At 46.3% G+C, this 20,277-nt stretch overlaps 1 protein-coding gene across 6 annotated transcripts; it reads right to left on the bottom strand.

Annotated features, from left to right (window-relative positions):
- Positions 1-4,431: 4,431 nt before the first annotated feature.
- On the bottom strand, positions 4,432-16,364 carry Gjb6 (gap junction protein beta 6). Of its 6 annotated transcripts, XM_040740474.1 has the most exons (4): positions 15,839-16,355; positions 14,617-14,676; positions 13,428-13,591; positions 4,432-5,950 (listed from the first exon to the last, which is right to left on the bottom strand). In XM_040740474.1, exon 4 carries the CDS (start codon positions 5,933-5,935, stop codon positions 5,150-5,152), a length of 786 nt encoding a protein of 261 aa, XP_040596408.1. In that variant the 5' UTR covers positions 5,936-5,950; positions 13,428-13,591; positions 14,617-14,676; positions 15,839-16,355; the 3' UTR covers positions 4,432-5,149.
- Positions 16,365-20,277: the final 3,913 nt, after the last annotated feature.

Genomic DNA, 20,277 nt, shown 5'->3' with positions numbered 1-20,277 from the left:
CCTCTCTGCTCCATGTTCCCGCGTCAGTCTGGACTGTGGGTTACCTTCTGTGATCCCTTGTGTTGTGCCCTTAGAGGCTTGGTGGGAGTTGGGATTCCCACCATGTTGTTGGTGGAGACCACAGTAGGAGCTGGAGCTCCTACCTTGGTTGTCAGTGGAGGCTAAATACAAACTCTACACTTTCCCTCCCACTGATAGAGTCCAGGACTCACCTGCCCTTGCCACCCAGAGTGGTCTCAGAGAACACTGACTAAAATAACAAATTTTAGAGACATCCACACGTGCTCCAGATGCCTTTGGGACTCTCTTGTTATACCATGAACCAAGAGGTTTCCAACATGAATGAAAAAAAAAATAAGGCCCACATTCAATTCCTAGCCCTCATGTAAAAAGTCAGGCATGGTGACATGTGCTTGTAATCCCGGGGCAGGGGGAAGCTGAGACAAAAACATCGTTGGGGCTTGCTGAGTAGCCAGCCTAGAAGAGTCAGTGAGCCTGGGCTGTGTACTGAAACCCTATCTAAAAAAAACAAGACAAAACTGAAGAGATAATAGAGACGCATCAGAGGACGTTTGCCATTGGCAAAGCTGTCCTGAAGGAAGGTAAGGCCTGCCTGTGAGTCGAACTCACACCTGAAATCTGAGCACCTCAGAGCCTGAAGTGGGTCAGTTTGGGGCAAGCCTGAGCCGTATAGCAAGCTCTGGTTCAATTTGGACTATATAGTGAGGCCCTGTCCTAAACAACAGCAAATAACCACCAGACAGACGTCTCCACACAGGAAGATGATGACGGAAGATGTCTTCAAACACGTGGGCAAAGATGTGGGGGAGCAGTAACGTCTCTCCTTGTGTTTTTAGACTCTGTCTGATAGTTGAAACCAAACGTCCAGTATCTTCTCATGTGGCTCTAAATGCAAAAGACATAAAAAAGGAATTGTCAGTGGGGAGGAGTAGAGGAATAGAGAGAGAGGTAACATTTCTATGTGTCATTCAAACTGGTATAATGGTGACACCGTTTACGCCTATGATGGACTATGTAGAGTAACTTTTAAATAGTGACTCAAAGATAAAATCACAAGTGAAGTGATGCTTCTGGGCTTTCCCTCAGGACTCTCCAGAGTGAGGTAGAAGCAGGCGGGGTCATTTAGAAGAATGATTAGCCAGTAGCAGGTCACATGTCCGGTGGGGTAGGCGTGTGGGTTCTGTTTTGAGACAAGGTCTCACATAGCTCAGGCTGGCTTTGAACTCATTATGTAGCTCAGGATGAGCTTGAACAGATCTGCTGGCCCTGTCTCTCTAGACATGTGGGCTGCTCCTATCTGCAGTGAGGATTAGCTAGACTTTGCAGACAGACCTGGTGTGACTCTTCCTTCTGTCGTGGCCCTGGGCAAGCTAGTGAACTTTTTACCCTGTAGGGCAGATACCAGATGCAGGTAGGCGATACTTCCACGGAAGAGGAAAGGGAGGCAGGAAGAAAAGTTAGAGAGGCACAGCTGCAGGTAGGTCAGCATGCCAGAAATAGGACAAGATTTAAACGTTGTAGCAGACTAGCTGAGAAGCCCTTAGGGTTGGCATTCAGGTCTTCCGTGATGATAATGGCTTTGGTTCAGTGGAGAGTGAGCGTGGGCCCAGATTCAGCCCTGAGAGATAGGTGCGGTAAGAGGACCCAGATTCAGCCCTGAGAGATAGGTGCAGTAAGAGGACCCAGATTCAGCCCTGAGAGATAGGTGCAGTAAGAGGACCCCAGATTCAGCCCTGAGAGATAGGTGCAGTAAGAGGACCCCAGATTCAGTCCTGAGAGATAGGTGCGGTAAGAGGACCCAGATTCAGTCCTGAGATACAGGTGCGGTAAGAGGACCCAGATTCAGTCCTGAGATACAGGTGCGGGAAGAGGACCCAGATTCAGTCCTGAGAGATAGGTGCAGATAGATGCAGGAAGAGGACCGAAGCTCACTGCTCTGGGAACAGTGGCAACAAGGTGGGAAGGAGGTGCAGTGGCCTGAGGCTAGGGACTCTAGGGACGCTGAGGAGCAGAGTGGAAGGTGCTGACTAGCAAGGAGGGCCGTTTCCATCTCTGGGTTCATGGGGCGGTGCTCTGTGCTCACGAACGTACAAACGTATCTCTGACATTCGGTTGCCTGCCAGGTGGGTACTCAGAAATGCACACTCCTGTACAGCTGCTGGACCAGACAGCAGTCTGCTTTTAGTGTTTCCTGGAAGCCTCACACTGTTTCCCACGGCAGCTGTGCCTTTCCACATCCCCAGCAGTGGTTCCAGGTTCCCCGCATCCTCTCCGGCACCTGTGTTGACAAAGACATCCTGAGAGATGTCAGTCACAGTTTGACACTTCATTGAAGAAGAATATGGGTTACACATATATAGAAAAATATAGTGCATATATGTAATAGAGTATTATTGAACCTTAAAAGGGACCAACCCTATCTTATGCTACAGCATAAACAAACCTGAAGAACATTACACTCAGGGAAACAGGAGGACATATGCCATATAATTCCACTTTTATGAGGTGGCTAAAATAGTCTTATAGGAGTAACGAATACAAGGGTGGTGTCCAAGGCTGGGGAGCGGCTTGAGGAAGTGACCACAGACATTTCAGTTCTACTGGGATTTATATACATTGTGCCTATAGCTAATAAGGTGATATTGTAGCTGGGAGATGGTGGCACAGGCCTTTAATTCCATCTCTTGGGAGGCAGAGGCAGGCACATCTCTGAGCTCCAGGCCAGCTTGGTCTGTAGTGTAAATTCCAGGGCAGCCAGGACTACAGAGAGATACTTTGTCTCAACAAAACACAACCGCTCCAAACAAAAAACCCACCAAACAAACAACAGAATAAAACAAACAAGGTGATATTGTGTCCTTCTGCATTTGTACAGATGGTAGACCTCATGTTAAATTTTTGTTTTCTTTCCTTCCTTCCTTCCTTCCTTCCTTCCTTCCTTCCTTCCTTCCTTCCTTCCTTCTTTCTTTTGCACAAAAATAAAGGGATACCAGGAACCCTGTGGAAGAGTAGATCTCATATTACCTTGAATTCATGATAGAATCCCAGGTATTTACAGAGTTCAAAGCTCTTCCAAATAGCCACATTAAATATATGTATATCTTTATATATCAGTTATACCTCAAAGCTGGAGATGGGGGAGGGGGCAGGGGGAGGAAAGGAGGGAGGGCTAGTCTGTCTTTTGGGAGAAAGGTGGTCTCAAGAGCAATGTGGGAAGCCCTTCTTCCATGCAGACTGGGACTGTGCCCAAGGCTGCAATGTTTATGAAAGTCAAAAGAAAGGGACAACAGAGGAGAATCTGGACGTACACAGGCTGGCTAGATCCTAGTCATGACAATGGAACTGTGATGCTGTTTTAAAAGGTTGGTTCTTGCTTTCTATATTGGCATTAACTCGTTTATAGATGGAGTATGTCTGGGATCTGCTTTACCCATGGGAAATCCAAGAATTACTCCTCTGTTCTAGAGAGAGGCTCCAAAACAGGTCTTTTAGGAATTGGATTGCGGTATCAAGCCCCCCTATGTTTGTTCACCATTGACTAGGTGTTTCCCACTTCATGTCATTAGTCACTTGGGATGGGGAAGCATTGAGCAGCATGCTAACAAGCCCTTGCTGGAGAGGTTGTATGCACATTTCATTCTTCTTCAGGGTGACCAGTCTGCTCTGACTCACCTACACCTACTGAGAGGCCTGTGCGTCCAATATGGAAATCCCTGGGAGAAAGACATTTCCCCATCCCTGGGTATGAGGTATGGGTGCTCAGTCACCGTGGACCAAAGGGCTCAGGTGACAAGTCCTTCAAGGTCAGCTTTGTCTGGGGCTGCTACAGGCTGGGTGCGGTTTGGCAGTGTCACACATCAGTAGCTGGTGGGCGATGCTGTGGTGGCAGAACCAGTGAGAGGAGCCTGTCTGAAGGCACTTAGTCATGGGAGCATGTCCTCAGAAGGATGAACGTGGGTCTTCTGGGAACCTTTAGAGGAGATTGCGATAAGCAAGCTGACACATCCCCAGCTCACCGGCCCTCTTTCTGCCTTGTGTGATCATTCTCACACCCACCCCCACCACAAAGCTACCCTTCATGTTCTGATGATCCAGAAGACCCTTATGAGTGCTCAGCAGGTACGAGAAACCTCCACTCATTTACTATGTAGCCAATGCTGACCTCTTCTTGCCTCTGCTGCCTCCTAAGTGGTAGGATTACAGGAGCACCATCAAGGCTGAACTGCCCAAGAAGACTTTCCCACAGTCCTACAAGTGTTAGGGTGCCAATGGACTTGAGGAGACAAGCATGCCTCTTGAAATCCAGGCACCTGCACCCATAGCAACTGGTACGACCCCAGCAAAAACTCATCACATCTAGTGATGATGGTGGCAGCTTGGAGGAAACAGAAACCCACAGTGTACACAGGCTTAAGCGACAGGGTCAAGCTTTATTGGGGTGGTCACATTCATGTTTGTACTCTTCACCAAAAGTGGAGAAGGCCGGTTTAAAAATGTATTCCATTTCCTTCAATTCCATCTGTATTTTAGCAAGCAGCAACATATATTGTCCAATGAACACACCCCACCTTAAGAGCACACACTAGTTCATAAAACTGTCCTCAGACAGTGTGCAACGATATTTATAACATACCAGACCCTTTACAAGTTCAAACTTTAGAAACTTGGAGTGCACTTGCAAAGCTAACTTTGTGTATTTTTTCCAGGTAAGGAAGGCCAGTCATAAAAAAATACTTTGTATGAGTTCAAGGTCAGAACCAAAATATTCCACCCTATAAAAATATCTTGCTGATAAAACTATTAATTTCTAGATAAGTCACTCTTTATCAACAAATTATATAAAGCATTTCAGAAAATACCCACTAAGTCAGACAGTCCACATAGGACTTGTCAAGGTGACTTCAAGGTTCATTTGTCACCAGGATTTTGTTTTCAGAGATGGACCACAATTTTGACTTACACTGTGTGTGAATAGTTCAGGTGTTCTTCAAAAACTGAACTCAGATATCTATTTGCTATGAGTCATTTGCAGATAAACTCTAGACCTAGAGGGAGTTGTTAGATTGCTGTTGTCTACAGACAGAGCACAAGCTCTGTCAAGACTCGCCTACACTTAACCTTGAAATGCTTAACTTGGGAAACTTGTGATCGCGTTTTGACCACTGTCTGAGATCAGCTCATTTATTTCATTCTGCTTGCTCTCTTTCAGGGCATGGTTGGGATGGTTTCTCTGTGCTTGTGTTCTTTTGGATCTCCTGAAACACAGTTTTAGCAGCAGGTAACACAACTCGGCCACATTGAGCAGCATGCAAATCACAGATGCAGAAATCATAAAAACAGTAAACACCGTTTTCTCAGTTGGTCTGGAAATAAAGCAGTCCACAAGGTTGGGGCAGGGCTCAATGCCACATTTCAGTACCCAGGGCAGGTGGTACCCATTGTAGAGGAAGTAGAAGACATACATGAAGGCAGCTTCAAAGATGATGCGGAAGAAGATGCTGCTGGTGTATGTCCACCACAGCGAGCCCTCGATGCGCACCTTCTGCCGCTTGATGTCCTCCAGGTCTTTAAACTCATTCCTCTTCTCCCCACGTATAAACTTACGGGCAGTTTCGTGTCTGTAGTAGGCCACGTGCATGGCCACCAGCAGTGCCGGGGTGGACACGAAGATCAGCTGCAGGGCCCAGAGCCGGATGTGGGATACCGGGAAGAAGTGGTCGTAGCAGACATTCTTGCACCCTGGCTGCAGAGTGTTGCACACAAAGTCCTCCTGCTCATCACCCCATACTTCCTGGGCAGCCACCACAAGGATCATGACTCGGAAAATAAAGATGACCGTGATCCACACCTTCCCTATGCTGGTGGAGTGCTTGTTCACACCACCAATGACAGTGTGCAGGGTCCCCCAATCCATCGTGCAGCTTTATCCCTAAATAGACAAATAGGATAAAAGCCAATTAGTGGAAGGCACCTCTGAATTAACCGGCCAGTACCATAGTGCAATTACAAGGTCATACGAATCTAGGCAGGTCTCTGCTGCCTACGATGCTGTTCTCTATGTGTTCTTCTGGTAAGGAATGCCCATTATAAAGATGTTCCCTCATTTTTGGCCACAAACAACAAATAATGGACAAACTATTCCTTCCCACTATGAGGCAACATCAACCTAACAACTTCCTCACTAGATGAAGAGTTTTAATAAATGACTCACAGTAAATAGAAACTTGATTTCACTTTTTGTATATAAATTGTGCCCTTTATATGCAAATTAAGTCATCTAAATTCAGTTGAACACGGGTTGTATATTAGTTGCTGTTTGTCATTAATTCAAGAACACAAGTAAGCAAACCTGTGCCCAAATTCCCTTTCTTCATTGTGTAAATGCACACATTGTATCATTGTGGTTTTACTCAGGGACTCAGAACTTCTGCCATAGGTTTTAGTAATTAAGTGGTTTATCCAAACCACAAGATAACAGCAAAAAATCACTCCTTAGAATGACATACTCAGGTTTACTTAGCAGACTAAGAAAAAACAAAGCTGTCTGTTGACCTTATACAGTGCATATTTATTTCTAGCTTGAATGGACCATCTGCTGCAATCATGTGCTCTCCAGAAAGCTAATATCTTCAGCTACCTTCCCCAAAAGAGAATCACAAGGCTTGACACAAGTTGTTTCCTTGTTCTCTGATGGAAGCAGGCCATGTGTTGGCTGTTGCTCAAAAATACTGGTCCCATAGCACCAGGGGCCACTGAAGCCCAGAACTTTCTTCCCTTCTAAAAGACTGATTTGACATCCTGAGAGAAAAAGATTTTCTTTCCTCTAAGGCATTGGTTTTCAACCTTGTTAATGCTGTGGCCCTTTAATGCAATTCCACAGGTTGTGGTGACCCCCAAACATAAAGTTATTTCATTGTTACTTCAGAACTGTAATTTTGCTACTGTTATGAATCGTAATGTAAATATCTGTAATTTTTTTTGTGGTCTTAGGTGATCCCTGTGAAAGGGTTGTTCAAACCCCAAGGGGTCAAGACCCGCAGGTTGAGATCCATTGTTCTATGGCGATTCTTGCTATAATTCAAACAGCTGCTTCTTACCCCACATCACCAAGAAGGAAAAATTGGTTGGCGTGCTCTTTTTTTTTAAGGGTGTGTATGTGTGTGGGGTAATGAGTGACGGACACCAAAGATGTTTAGAAATAAAGACAGTCAGGCAAGTTTTCATCTACTTGGAGGGGATGAGAGAGTCATCCAAGTCCTTTTGTTGCTGGTCTCAGGAGACTTTCTCTGGAAGTGGGTGACGAACAATGTCCAAGTTCCCCCCAAAGTGAACCATGGTCAACATCTAACCATGCCTGATCTACAGCCCACCCTCAGCATTGCCGGCCACTCCTCACACTGCCCACCATGCCCCCTGGGATATCCTGGGTTTGACTAATTTTAGAGTTTATGCTTTTCTCAGAAAGCCACCAGGTTTGGGCTCACAGAGCGGCTGCCACATCCATCTGACCCGTGTGTGCTGATTTCTGCTCCTTCTGGGTCAGATAGTGGGAGCTCAGGTGCATACCCTGGGGCATAGAATCAGGCATGATGGGGGGCATACTCAGAAATTTCCATGTGTTTTGGTTCCAAGAATTTATCCCCTTGCCATGGGTCAGAACACCAGAATGTTCACAGTTGCAAACATTGATCACATGCTGTGACTACAAGGCTGCCACCAGAACATCTGGATTCTTAGAGCCACCTGAACCTGAGCTTGCTCACCCCAGTACAGGTGGCAAACTGACACAATGATTTTAATTCAGCCTGGACTGATCAAATCTTAATTTTTCTAATAGAAAAGAGGAATTGAATTCTATCCTCAAGGATTTGCAAAAATGGAGGAATGAGGCTTCTTAAAAACATGCATCTATTGTTATGAGGGGCAGGGGAGGACGAGAAACATCCTAAAGTCACAGAGATAGGGACAACACAGATTAAGGGTTAATGGAGAGGCCTAAAATCTGTAGAAACAAAACCAAAATGAGAAAACAAAGTCAAACATCTACAATATGAAGAGGAAAGACAAGTAGTGGGACACTCCTTGGTTTATATGGCTATGGTTACCTTTTGCTGCTGTTTTTGTTTTTGAGAAAGTCTCATGTATCCCAGACTGGCCTGGGACTCCTGATTCTCCTTCCTTTACCTCCTGAGTTGGAATTACAGGCATGGACCACCATGTCTCACTCCAGACAGTTCAATTTTAATTGGCAACTAATAGGAAGTATCTATTTACTTATTCACAGTGCTGGGGGTGGAACTCCAGAACTTTGTGTGTGCTGGGTAGGCACTCTACCAGCTGGACTGTATCAGTGAGCCTGACCTAGGGTACTTTCTGTATAACCTCCAGCAAGGATCCACAATGACACTTTGTAACTATTTTGTAACAACTGAGTAATAATTACCATGGCAATGGCATGGACAACATCTAAGAGTTTGTAGACACTAGTGTTTGTAGACATAATGTCAATAACATAGTTGCATCCTCACAGTTCCTTTAATAATATTACATCATAACTCCATAGTTAAGCGCTTTGTATGAGGAGCATGGTTATCAATAGGACTTTAGTGTCTTTTGTCTTGCTGCAGAAAAATGCCTTAGGCTACATGAGAACCAAGTGTCCAGGCTCTAGGAAGACCCTGGCATTCTGGGGCACATGTGGAAGTCTAATTAGGTAATAGAGTCTTGAATGAGGGTCTCTTGTTTTACAGGAAGAGCAGCTAAGGGACCAAGGCCAACTAATGTGAAGGTCTGGGCTGTGGGGCACCTTGGCAATTGTAGCAAATAGAAAAGTCAAACCTTGTACTCATATGGAACTTAGAAGCTGGCTTTTGTATTTCACATTAACAGAAAACTAGGAGTCTGAAAAACTGCAACAGGCTCTTGGTAAAGCTATGGTTTTCAGCCCTGGAGGCCTTTAGTCAGAGGCAAGCTGAGACCCACCAGGCAGAGAAATAGATCGCTGGGAAGCTATGGTCTCAAGCTCCACAACCTAAAAGTATTTATTAAGTGTTCTCTCTTACTTACTATGTATTCCATGCCCCCAAAGAAACCTTCATTCACCATCGTAAGTATCTGTGTGGTTAAAAAAACCCAAAAACTTCATCTTAATTAAATTTTAGTTTTTTCCGGAAGACACTATATTAATTTTCGCTAACACTTGCTGCCATGTTCTGGGGGCCTGCGAGGAGGCAGAGGTGTGTAAGTCTTGTAGTTCACACATCCTTTTGCCACAGCTGTTCCCCCATGAGGTATTGTTCATTTTAAAATGTTCTCTCGTTAGCCAATTAGCACAAAACTCTGCAATTTGCCCCACGGATGCGGTTTATCAAATAAGAGCTTTCCCTTTCCCCCAGTGCTGCAGTCCTTGGGGTCTGAGTGGCCCTGTTCCTCTGGGAGCTCTCCATCACATCCCTTCTTACTGGTCACCTGACTTGTCAAGCTCTCCATCACATCATCCCTTCTTACTGGTCACCTGACTTGTAGGAAGCAAATGGATCAGTTTACCAAGGACCACAGAGCTTGAAGAATGCTGAAGGGCTGCGGTCACAGGGGTGGTCGAGAGATCATATTTTCTCCATAAGAATACTGGTCCCACACCCCCGAAATCAGAGCAGATAGAGACAATATGAGAGCACTAGCTTTGCTGTTGGTATCCACAGCCCGCCATGGGCCTTCAAATTGGGAACTCTAAAGACTTTCTCTCTACCTACCACATTTGACTAGAAGACAATCAATTTCAATACACTTAACTTACTTTAACATTAAAACCTAGAATTTAGGTGTATGTGGTGGTGCATGCCTAGAATCCCAGCACATGGGGCCTGGACAGAAGCACTAGAAGTTCCAGGCCAACCTGGGCTACAAGATCCTGCCTCAAATACTTCAGACAAAAACTCGACCCCCAACCATAAATTCTTTTTGTTGCTACTTCATACCTGTAATTTTGCTACTGTTATGAATCAAATGTAAATGTCTGTGTTTTCCAATGGTCTTATGTGACCTCCATGAAAGGGTCAGTCTACCCCCATAAATGTTGAGAACCACTGCTTTAAAGAATTACAACAACATAAAATGTCTAAGTCATCAAGGAAAACAAAGTTAAACTCAAATATTGGCATGTTTAGCCTACTGGTCACTCAAGACAGTTGGGCAAAAAGCAAATCACCTGATCCAAAGGTTCTTCCTGAAAAGCAATAAAGATTCCTTTGTTTATAACAGAGGACATAAACAAGAAAGAGGGAGATTACCACTCTACATAGTTCACTCTGGCCCTAAGTGGCTGTACCAGGGACATGAGGTGAACTTGGGTTAGCCCTTTCCATTAGTGAAATGGATCTTGTAGTTTCTTTGTCTAGATCATGCCATTCCTGAAGTGTCTTCCTTAAAGCCTTGGGTATTTGTCCTATAGAGCATTTTTCATGGGCCAAAAGCAAGAAAGTAGAGGTCACCTTTTAAGTGTTAGGAATCAGTACAGGGTGACGGGCCGTCTGGGGGTCCTGAGCCCTACTCTTCTGTATTCATGACTTCAGCTCTTGGTAAAGTCTGGCTGCTTCCCAGAGACTCTTCGCCACCTAAGAAACTCCCTGAGGAGTTGAGGTGGTGGGCAGCTGAAGATGAGAGGACTTCTATCCTGTGTTACCAGTGAGCAGAGGCACGTTGGTCAGTGGGAGGCAGACTGAAGACAGGGCGTAGGAAGGTCTTGCCCCTTGTATTCTTGTAGGAACCCACGGCCTTTAGTTGTAGAGAAGTGTGGAGGTGCCCACCATTGTAGAGAGCTGCGAAATGCCGCACCCTTAAGATGGCGCTGGCTTCCGCCTTCTGCTAGCCGGACAGCAAGTGCTCTCTGTGATAAACAACTCCTTAAGAGCCCCCCACCTGCATTTGATTAAGGCTGGATATCAGGCTTGCTTCCGCGTACGTGGACCTATCTGCATGTTCCACGTGGCATACTGGGGTTGGCCGCCCAAGGGCTTTTAAGGTGTGGGTTGGCACTCCCCAGGGTCAGAAGATTGTTCAAGGTTCCTGAATAAACTGCTTAAAGAAGAGTCGGAGCGTTGCATCTTCCTTGCTGGTCGAGGTGGGAGCGACAAGTGGTGGCCCGTACAGGGACCCTTTCCAATCGACTCAGAACTTTCTGCAGTCAGGGCAACGTGCTGGTAAGTTCCCAAGGTAAGGTGGGACAAAAAAGGGACTGCGACAAGAGCGGGGTAAAAAAGGGACCGCAACGAGAGCGGGTTGGTTTGCTCTTCTCTGTAGGTAAAGAGAGAGCGGGACAAACAGTTCACAGAGCAGCGAACCGAAAGTAAAAGCTTAAAAGAAACATTGTTAGTTTGGATGTATTATATCTGTTCCTGTTCAGTGTGCTAATTTTACAAAAGCTGCAAATTTGTCCAAGTATTTGTCCAGTTTTCTTTTACAGAATTGGTCACTCGAATTTGAAGATACTTTGAAGGAGTTGAGGCTGGCAGTGGTCCATGTGAATTCCACCAGAGTGGACCTTTCTTTTGCATCGGGATTATCGTCTTGGCTGACTTCTGCGATGAACCATATAAAAGAGTGGGCAGGTATAGGAGCATTAACAGGTCTCTTGGTGTTGGTATCCCTGGTTTTGCTTGTGGTTTCTATGTAAGATTAGAGTCGCACAAAGATGCAATGCAGCCATGATCATTCAGGCCTTTACCGCTATTGAAGCAGGACAGTCCCCCCAGGCATGGTTGGCTACCTTAAGAGCTGATTAAATGCGATCAGGATGCGATGCAAAGCACTGCACTCTGTGTCAGCTAACAGTGACCCGGAGAAGAGCATGTCTGATTGCATGCGGGTTGGTACCCAAGAGTCCCGCCTCTGAAAAAAAGGGTATCGGACGGGTCTGATGCTCGTTGGGTGGATGACACCAAGATGAGAAATCAGTACAATGTCCCTGTCTATGTCAGAGATTAGACCTCTACTCTTGCCTGTTGCATTTAAAACAAAAAAGGGGTAACTGCAGAGAGCTGCGAAGTGCCGCACCCTTAAGATGGTGCTAGCTTCCGCCTTCTGCTAGCCGGACAGCAAGTGCTCTCTGTGATAAACAACTCCTTAAGAGCCCCACCTGTATTTGGTTAAGGCTGGATATCAGGCTTGCTTCCACGTACATGGACCTATCTGCATGTTCCACGTGGCATACTGGGGTTGGCTGCCCAAGGGCTTTTAAGGTGTGGGTTGGCACTCCCAGGGTCAGAAGATTGTTCAAGGTTTCCTGAATAAACTGCTTAAAGAAGAGTCTGAGCATTGCATCTTCCTTGCTGGTCAAGGGGGCGCGACACACCATCTGAGAAATGGTCACCAATTCACAAATAATTTCCCAAATTGCTACAGCCACCAGAACTCTTCACTACTTGCAGTGAGCAATACCTCGCTTTTCTTCCATGCTTCAAGGGTCCTGAGCTTATTGGAGGAGGCTTTTCAGTGAAAATCAAGCTATTAATTCTTTCTTTGTATGCCACAGAAGTTTGTTTAATCTGACAGCTTCCTGACTTGCCTATGAGGAACAAATAAATAGATAAGCTTAGTTCCACAGATGTCACCCTACAAGAATGTGGTTGTCTTTAGGCTTAAGAAGACAAATCACATCTATTTCTGTGATGTATTACAGGGCACAATTCTATACAAATTCTTGGTATTATAATTCCAGTCTTAAATATTTAACTCTAAAAAATACAGCAATGAGCTCACTTTTGGGACATCATTATGAAGTACATTTATTCTTCCCTTTCACAAATAAGCTAAGTCTACTTTTGCTCCAGCAATGATGAAATTTTATCATTTTTACAATTTTGTTTTGAGACAGGTCTTACTATGTATCTCTGACTGGCCTTGTACTCCTAGGGTGACCTTAAACTTGTAATAATCCTCCTGTCTCAGCTTCTTGAGGGTTGAGATTCACAGGTGTACGTCACAATAACTGGCTTTTGAAGCTTTTGGTATTTGAAGGTTGAAGACAATTTTATTAGAGTTGAAGAGAAAGCATCAGGGCCACGGAGCTCTCAGTGTCAGCAGCTGCTAGGGGGAGGGGATGAGGAAGAAGAGAGAAGCTTTGCCTTTTGAGTTAGTCAGAGTGTTCAGTAAAGGAAGTTGCAAAACTTTTTACTTAGGAATTTAATCATGCTGCCATTTTAGCTCCATGGAAGACAGAACCAAAACCAAATCCCTCAGCACACAGAAAGAACTTTCTTTTTCTAGATCAATCTACATTACGACTTGAGAAAAAAACATCAGTTGATTATTGATTAGATCCAAGAGGAAAGCACACTCCTTACAATGCCCCTGTGAGGCCTGTAGAGTTGAGGGTACAAGGAAAACAGGTCCAAGCAAAGCACTCAAACCTGCGTCTTATGCCCAAGGACTCCCAGGGTGCCCAGCTCAAGAGCCAAGGTGAAATCCCTCTGCAAGGACTTCTGGCTCTTCCTCCAACTCCTTTGAAATCTGCAGAGCAGTGATGATGGCACTAAGATGATGCTCTGTTTATAGATGGCAGTGGGAATGTCACCTGTTGAAAGAAAAAATTTTGTTGTCATATTCTTTTAAGTTCCGTGTCAGTTCACTAGGTGAACTTTATGGGTAGTTTTCCTTGATCACCAGACCCATTAAAGGTAAATTTGGGTCCTGTCAGTTTCTTATGCTTTGTACTCCCCTACCCCATCAAAGGCGCTCTCCAGGGTAGACTCATTTCCCTATCATCATGATAACAATGGTGATGATGATACTCTGTCCCAAACCTCAAACCCAGTAAGTGTGCAAATAGTGGCAAAGAGTTTCAAAAGCTGGGTACAGCCACCCACCCCCATTCCAGAGTTAAAAACAAATCCCAAAAGCCTTTCTGTCATCAAGAAGTCTCTAGAAATCTCAGATGACCCAAGAGACAACCTGATAGTCGAGTTTGAAATGTAATGACGCAAACCATCAGGAACTGTGATTTCAAAACAGTGACTGGTGATGGCACTGGGTTTAGGATTCATACTCCTTGTCAACATCAACTCAATGTCAATGAAACTTTTGCTATGCCTTTAAATGTAAGAATGGACAATCCACAAAACTATGTTTCTTATTCCACTTGAGTTACAAAAAAATATTCCCCTTTATAACCTTCTTAGCAGTTGCCTGTTCCAAGCTAAGCTTCTCACCTCTCCCAACATTTCATTTGGGTTCAAGTACAATTAAATGGCTCTGAAGTGGGGAAGGGGAGCTTCCAGGGCCCAGTTCCACTCTCCCAGATCAAGCTATAGCTCCTGAATATCCCAGCTAGGGCAATGTAAGATCATGCCCTAATGGGCCAAGAAACTTGGATTGAAAACGACTTTCCCATAATTGCAATCCACTTAACCAGTACACCCAAGCTCAAAGTCTCTGGAATTTTTAGACCAAATCAGAACTGCACGGTGAGGTAAGGCTATGTAAGTCAGAATTTCCTTTCCATTGCAGGAATTGTTGAAAGAGCCTACCTAGCTCTTTTCATTCTCATCACAGTACAAAGGAGAGAAAGAACTAGAGAACAAAATTACCATTGGAACTTACCTTTAATGACAGCCACCAGTGACCCAGGTTGATGGGCCAGTCTCCTGGGTCTCAGTAGCCCTGGGGAGGTGAATGGGAACCCTTCACACCCTAGTGATAAGTCAGGCTAGCACCCACTCTCTCCATCACCACCTCCCCTCCTTGGCACTGACTGGACAACACTCCCCAAAGACTCTGCTAGATCCAAAGAGCTGACAAAGCTCTCCACAGGGGCAGCTCTGAGCGGTGCCCTGAACTGCTAAAATCTGCATCAGGACAGGACGTTTTCTTCTAGAACACTGGTCAGATTCTGCTAGAACTAGGGCAAAGCAGGCATACAGTCTACTTGAAGGAAAACAAGGCTGCAGGCACAAACTGACTACGGTCCCTTGGTTGGTGCCTCTTACCTCGGCTGCAGGTCCATAGCCCTTTCAGTGCCCACAGCTGTATGAAGGCCACGCTCCCTGAGACGGGTCCCCAGGAAGAGAAGGAAGCCCAAGTCTACAAAAACCAGGCTAACACCTGCCTGAGACTAGGCTCCTTCACCCGACAAGGAAATACTACCCGTGCTTGAACTTTTTAATCAGATGTGTCACCAATTACTTTTAATTACTATTGTGCACGCCACTGTCATCTTTGTTTCATAAGTTCCTGAGTCTTAATCATGCAGTCTGAATGGGCATTTCTGTCCAAAACTTATCCATTGCTCCAAGTCTCGGGGTTGGATTGAATTTAAACATCAGTTTTTTGTTTTTGTTTTTGCTCTGCTGTTCCACTCCCCCAAATCCAAATGGAACAGGTTGACGACCTCCAAAGACAGCCCCAAATCAGCAAAGGAAATGGGGAAAGGGACTCAGTCCGGACTCTGGTCACTTCACACAACTTGATGTTAAAACCTGTTGTGCAAGTCAGAGGGGCACGGTGTGTGCACAAGTCAAACCAGTCGATCCCAGTTTCTGGAGCAGCGCGGGGGAGGGGACGACGCGGATGACAACCACCTCGCAGCGGTTCTAGTCCGCGGGGGGCGCGCAAAGGCTCCAGGATGCCGATGGGAGGCAGATAAGGACGCGGGAAGTCCAGGTGCAGGCACCCACCACACCGCAAGACTCTGCCTGTGGCCACCGGAGCCCTGGGGACAATCGCTACTCCTGCGCCCCACAGGGCAAATATGGCGAGGAAGGGGACAGACCACTTCCTTAACCTGCTCGGGCTTCTCTGAGGAAATTGCCCCACTCGCGCTTACCTGCTCGGTGGGATGCGGCTCCCGGCTTGCAGCGGTGCGCTCAGCTCCGGTCGGGCGGGCGCCCACGGTTTGCAGCGGGAACGGAATCCGGGACTGTGCGGGTGGAGCCCCGGTTCCCACCTGCGGCTTCTTTTAACTGCGCCCCACCCCGCCTCTGCCTGACGCCGCACAGGAGGGCTGCGGGAGAGGAGCGCGGGCACACGACGCCTGCCGAGGTGCGCACCGCCTTCCCTCCCTGCCGGGGGCGCTGGGCGGGTCCCCTTCTGTGGAGGGCCTTCCCTGTGTGGTTGGGGGAGCAGGGCAGGTCGTCTTAGGGGGCATATATTAGAGGACGCAGGTGAGACCCTTCCTCTGGGGCCAGGGACCACAACAAGTGTTCCCTAGGAGAGGTACCAGCTTAAGCTCTAGGTGCAAGATGGTCTTCTCTTGGGTTGGGGACACAAGGCATGTCCCTTCTCGTGGATGTGGGTGGAGCGTGGACCGCGATGGGCAAGCTCAGCCAGGTCCCAACAAGGGCAGGAAAGAGTTGCCCGCAGAGGCCTTGCTGGGGCTGGACACCGGAGGTGAGGGCTGCCTAGAACACCAAGGGAACACAGACTTTGGCTGAGTGGGCCGAGCGCCAGCAGATGTCTCTTCTGTTGGTAGCAGTGTTCCGGAGGCAGCTGCCTTATTTTCATCTTCCTTTCTGGACCCTTTGGGCACCCTCTCCTCCAGTGCAGCCCAGGGGTTCAGTTTCATTAATGAGCACTTAGGAGTCACAAGTGTTGTTTTTATTAGTCACCCGAATCCCTTAAAGCCTTCTCCAGGGAAGTGAAGTGGGTCCCCTCTGGTCCACGGCAGTGAGAGACGGGAAAGGTGAGGACAAGCAAAAGGGTGGTGTGGGGGCCATCGGGCTGCAAATGTTGGAAACCATTTAGGGACCCGGCTTTACAGAGCCTGCCTTATCCTGCATCAGACAACGGATGTGTAACTTGCTTATTCCACAAAATTGGTTGGTAATTACATCGTCCCCACCTTGGCTATATTCTACTTGTTGGTTCATATTCTTTCACAAGAATGAATAGTGTTTCCTAAAATGTCTCTCCCAGGTACTGGAAGTTAAGCCAACACTTTATGAAAACCCACCTTCTAAAATACATGAACACAAGGTTCTCAGAAGTGGCCCGATCACACAAATTTAGAGTATTTGGGTGGTCACTGGAATGGCCTTGAACCCAGGGATGGAGATAAAAAGGAGACAGCTGTAGAGCGCCCTGGTGTTCCTCCCTGCCTCCCACAGCCTGGCCACAAGGCCAGCTTAGTTCCTTCTGTATTCCACTGGAAGTACACATTCCAGGCAGGCTCACCTGTGGCCACAGGAAAACCAGCCTCCCTGCTCCCTGCACCAAGCAGAGTGTTGGAGATCATAGTGTTTTACGTCTTAAGCTCTTGGTTTCTTTCTCCTTCCTTCATTCTTACAATAATGGGCCGTTTGCACATAGTAGGCACGGGTCCACAAGTATCTGTGCATTGCTTGGCAGAGCTGAACCGTTACAGCAGATAATCCTGGAGAACAACTTTTGCTTCTTCCTGTGGAAAAAGATCTCACTCCTGGTTCAGGCTCCTTATATGCCAGTGCCTGGGCAGGCCATGGGAAGACGTTCCAGGGCCACACAGGACAGAAGTTAGACAACAGAGCCCGGAGGATTGCCTTATTCCACAGGTGTCCAAAGAGGAGCCCTCTCAATACAGAAAATGACCTCTTTGTTGTTGTTCATGAAGATCATCAGTGTAGCTCAGAGGCCTTTCATCTTGTCGCGTATTTCTTAGCAGTTACTTTTATTGTTCAATTTTCACTTCTCATCAGGGAGGTTTGTTGTAGCAGAAATTCATGTAGACCATGTGAGCTTATTGATTTGCTGAGCTTCTCATTAGGAAACTGAAAAGTCAGGTTATCAAACACATGGTAAGGATACAGAGATGCCCAGAGTGGTGATGCAGCATGTGATTTGTTTGTCAGCCATGAAAACTTTCAGGAGACAGATACCATGAGACTACCATCTCAAAGCATTGTACCGCCCCGAGAAAGATCCTTGTAGACTTTCTCGTAACTGGGAACCTGAATTAATTTGATTATTTCCTCCTCTTGCATTGCGATGGTGATTCCTAAGGCCCTAACATTAATGGGTATAAGATGCGTGAGGTGTGGACTCTGCGGTCTGAGATGAGCATTTCTCCCCTAGTGCCCTCTCGTCCCTTTGCAAAAGGAGCAGAGGAGACTGTCACTCCTTTTGCTGGCAGCTGCTGCATGTGCTCGGGGATGGTGTCCTGTCCCATTGCTCAGGCCCTCACTGTCCAGTCTGGAAACATAGGACCAGACTGTGTTTTCACCGGCATAGTTCTCCATGCCTGGAAGAGAGGAAAATGTGTGTCTCTACCAATCTGAGCTATATCCCCAGTCCAATAAACACTTCTTGAAAGCATTCACTTGACAAACGCCAGCTGGGATCCCAGAGTACACCAAACACAGCACTTGTGCTTGCATGGGGCCTACGAAGAGTCAGAGGATGCTGTCAGCCGGGTATCCCAGCTGGGCAGAAAGACCAGCAATGACTAAGCAAGCATGCATCATCCAGTGGAACTCCAGTAAAGGGACAAGTCCTTAGAGAAATGGCTTGTTCCAGAGCTGGAGCTGAGAGTCCCCAGGGTGAGCCTGCAGCATCTTGTAGGGATAGAAAGTGCTGCAGCGTGCACATATACACAGAATTGTGGGTGAACAGCAAAGGGGAAGCAGGAGCCAAGTGAAAAAGTGGGAACATCAGAATGAGGAAGAGATCGTGAGGCTATAATCCAAAGAGCAGAATAAATATCCATGAGTATGGGCTGATAAAAAGAAGTGATTGGGAGAACTGACAAATATCACCTACAAAAACCAACAGAGAATCCCCACACCTTAGGTGTGGGTGCGCAAGTGACCTTGTCAGAGACGTACTATGTAGGAGTGGGAAAGAGTGACACTCTAGGGGCAAAATCTGACAGGCACTACCTCAGCCGCTTGGCCAAGATGGGCACGGGCAGTAAGGGGCCAGTGCATTACAGGTCTGTGCTTTGGATATGATGATTGACAGTAACTCTTTCCTTCCATGGCTATTCTCTCGAAGCACTTAGCCCCCATCCAATCCTGTGGACAGACTCAGACAAACCCCAGTCCAAAAATAAAAGCTAATGTTTGTCTAGTCATTCAAAAACAGGCCCAATGCTGTATTTAGTAGCCTGTCCCTCACTGGGGTTTGTCCTCCACTATATAGAAAGTTCCAGGGCTGCCTGGGTTATTTGATACTTAATTGCAAACATTAGAAGAATCTAGTTTTCAAAAGCAATGAGAAGAGTGGTTCTAGCACATTTGACCATCAGTCAGGTGCCTTGTACATCACATGGTGGCAGCCAGGACATATCATTGCTTTATGTAAAAATGGTTTGGTCTGATAGTGAAGTGTGACTTCTGCTGTTGCACATGGTGGAAGAGTGTCAGATACAGAGCTTGTCCCATGTGGAAAGGCGTCTACAGAGAAGCACAGAGGATGTCACTATGGTTCTTTACTTTCCAGGCCCAGAAATAACATTTTGAAGACACCATGCTCAGCAAGGTTCTAGGCCACAAAGCCAGTGCATTTTCTGCTGGAGGTGTGTCTGCTAGGCCATGCACACACATGTTCTGCTGTTGAGCCTAGAGGGAGGATCACAAGAGCTGGGGGATTTGAAGGGTTTTTTCCACCTGAGATCCGATTACATTGGCCTTCTGGGAAAATGATCTGAAGTGTCTACAAGTAGGGCATTTCCCCAAGAACATCTGGACTCTCCATCTTTGGTTTCTTGCTGCCTAAAGTGTATCCATCCTACAGCCCTAATTTGAAAACATCTTCTCACAGTCTGTCATTGAGGGAAGCCAAGGCAGGAACCACGAGGGCATGCTGCTTCCTGGCCTGCTCTCTATGACTTGCCCAGCTTGTTTTCCTATACATTTCAGGACCACCTACCCAGGGTAGCACCATCCGCAGTGGGCTGGACCGTCCCACATCAATCATTCATCAAGAAAACGCTCCACAGACTTGACTACAGACCAGTCTAATGGAGGCAACTCTTCAATTGAGGGTACCTTTCTCCAGGTGATTGTAGTTTGTGTCAAATTGACAAAAACTAACCAACACAGGTAGTTTTCCAATACATTTATGGAGATTATTTTTCCTGATTTCATTTGCTTTTTAAATGAATTTTTAAAAAGTACATCCAGTATTTCTTTAATAACTTATCAGTAACTTCTTTAGAATGTTTACACAGAGGGTGGTACTCATTTGACAGTAAGTCTATCAGAGCCTTAAGTCCACATCTCAGTGATTTACTAAAATGCTTTCACTTCTGGCCATAGAAGAGTATGTTACATCACATAATAACATCACACG

The sequence above is a fragment of the Mesocricetus auratus genome, unplaced genomic scaffold (assembly GCF_017639785.1).
Source record: "Mesocricetus auratus isolate SY011 unplaced genomic scaffold, BCM_Maur_2.0 Super-Scaffold_100707, whole genome shotgun sequence".
In the NCBI taxonomy this organism is placed as follows: Eukaryota; Metazoa; Chordata; class Mammalia; order Rodentia; family Cricetidae; genus Mesocricetus; species Mesocricetus auratus.
This window is presented reverse-complemented; position numbering and strand designations above follow the sequence as displayed.

Coding starts and splice junctions, on each gene's coding strand:
- Gjb6 (XM_040740476.1), bottom strand. CDS start 5,935: ATGGATTGGGGGACCCTGCACACTGTCATTGGTGGTGTGAACAAGCAC.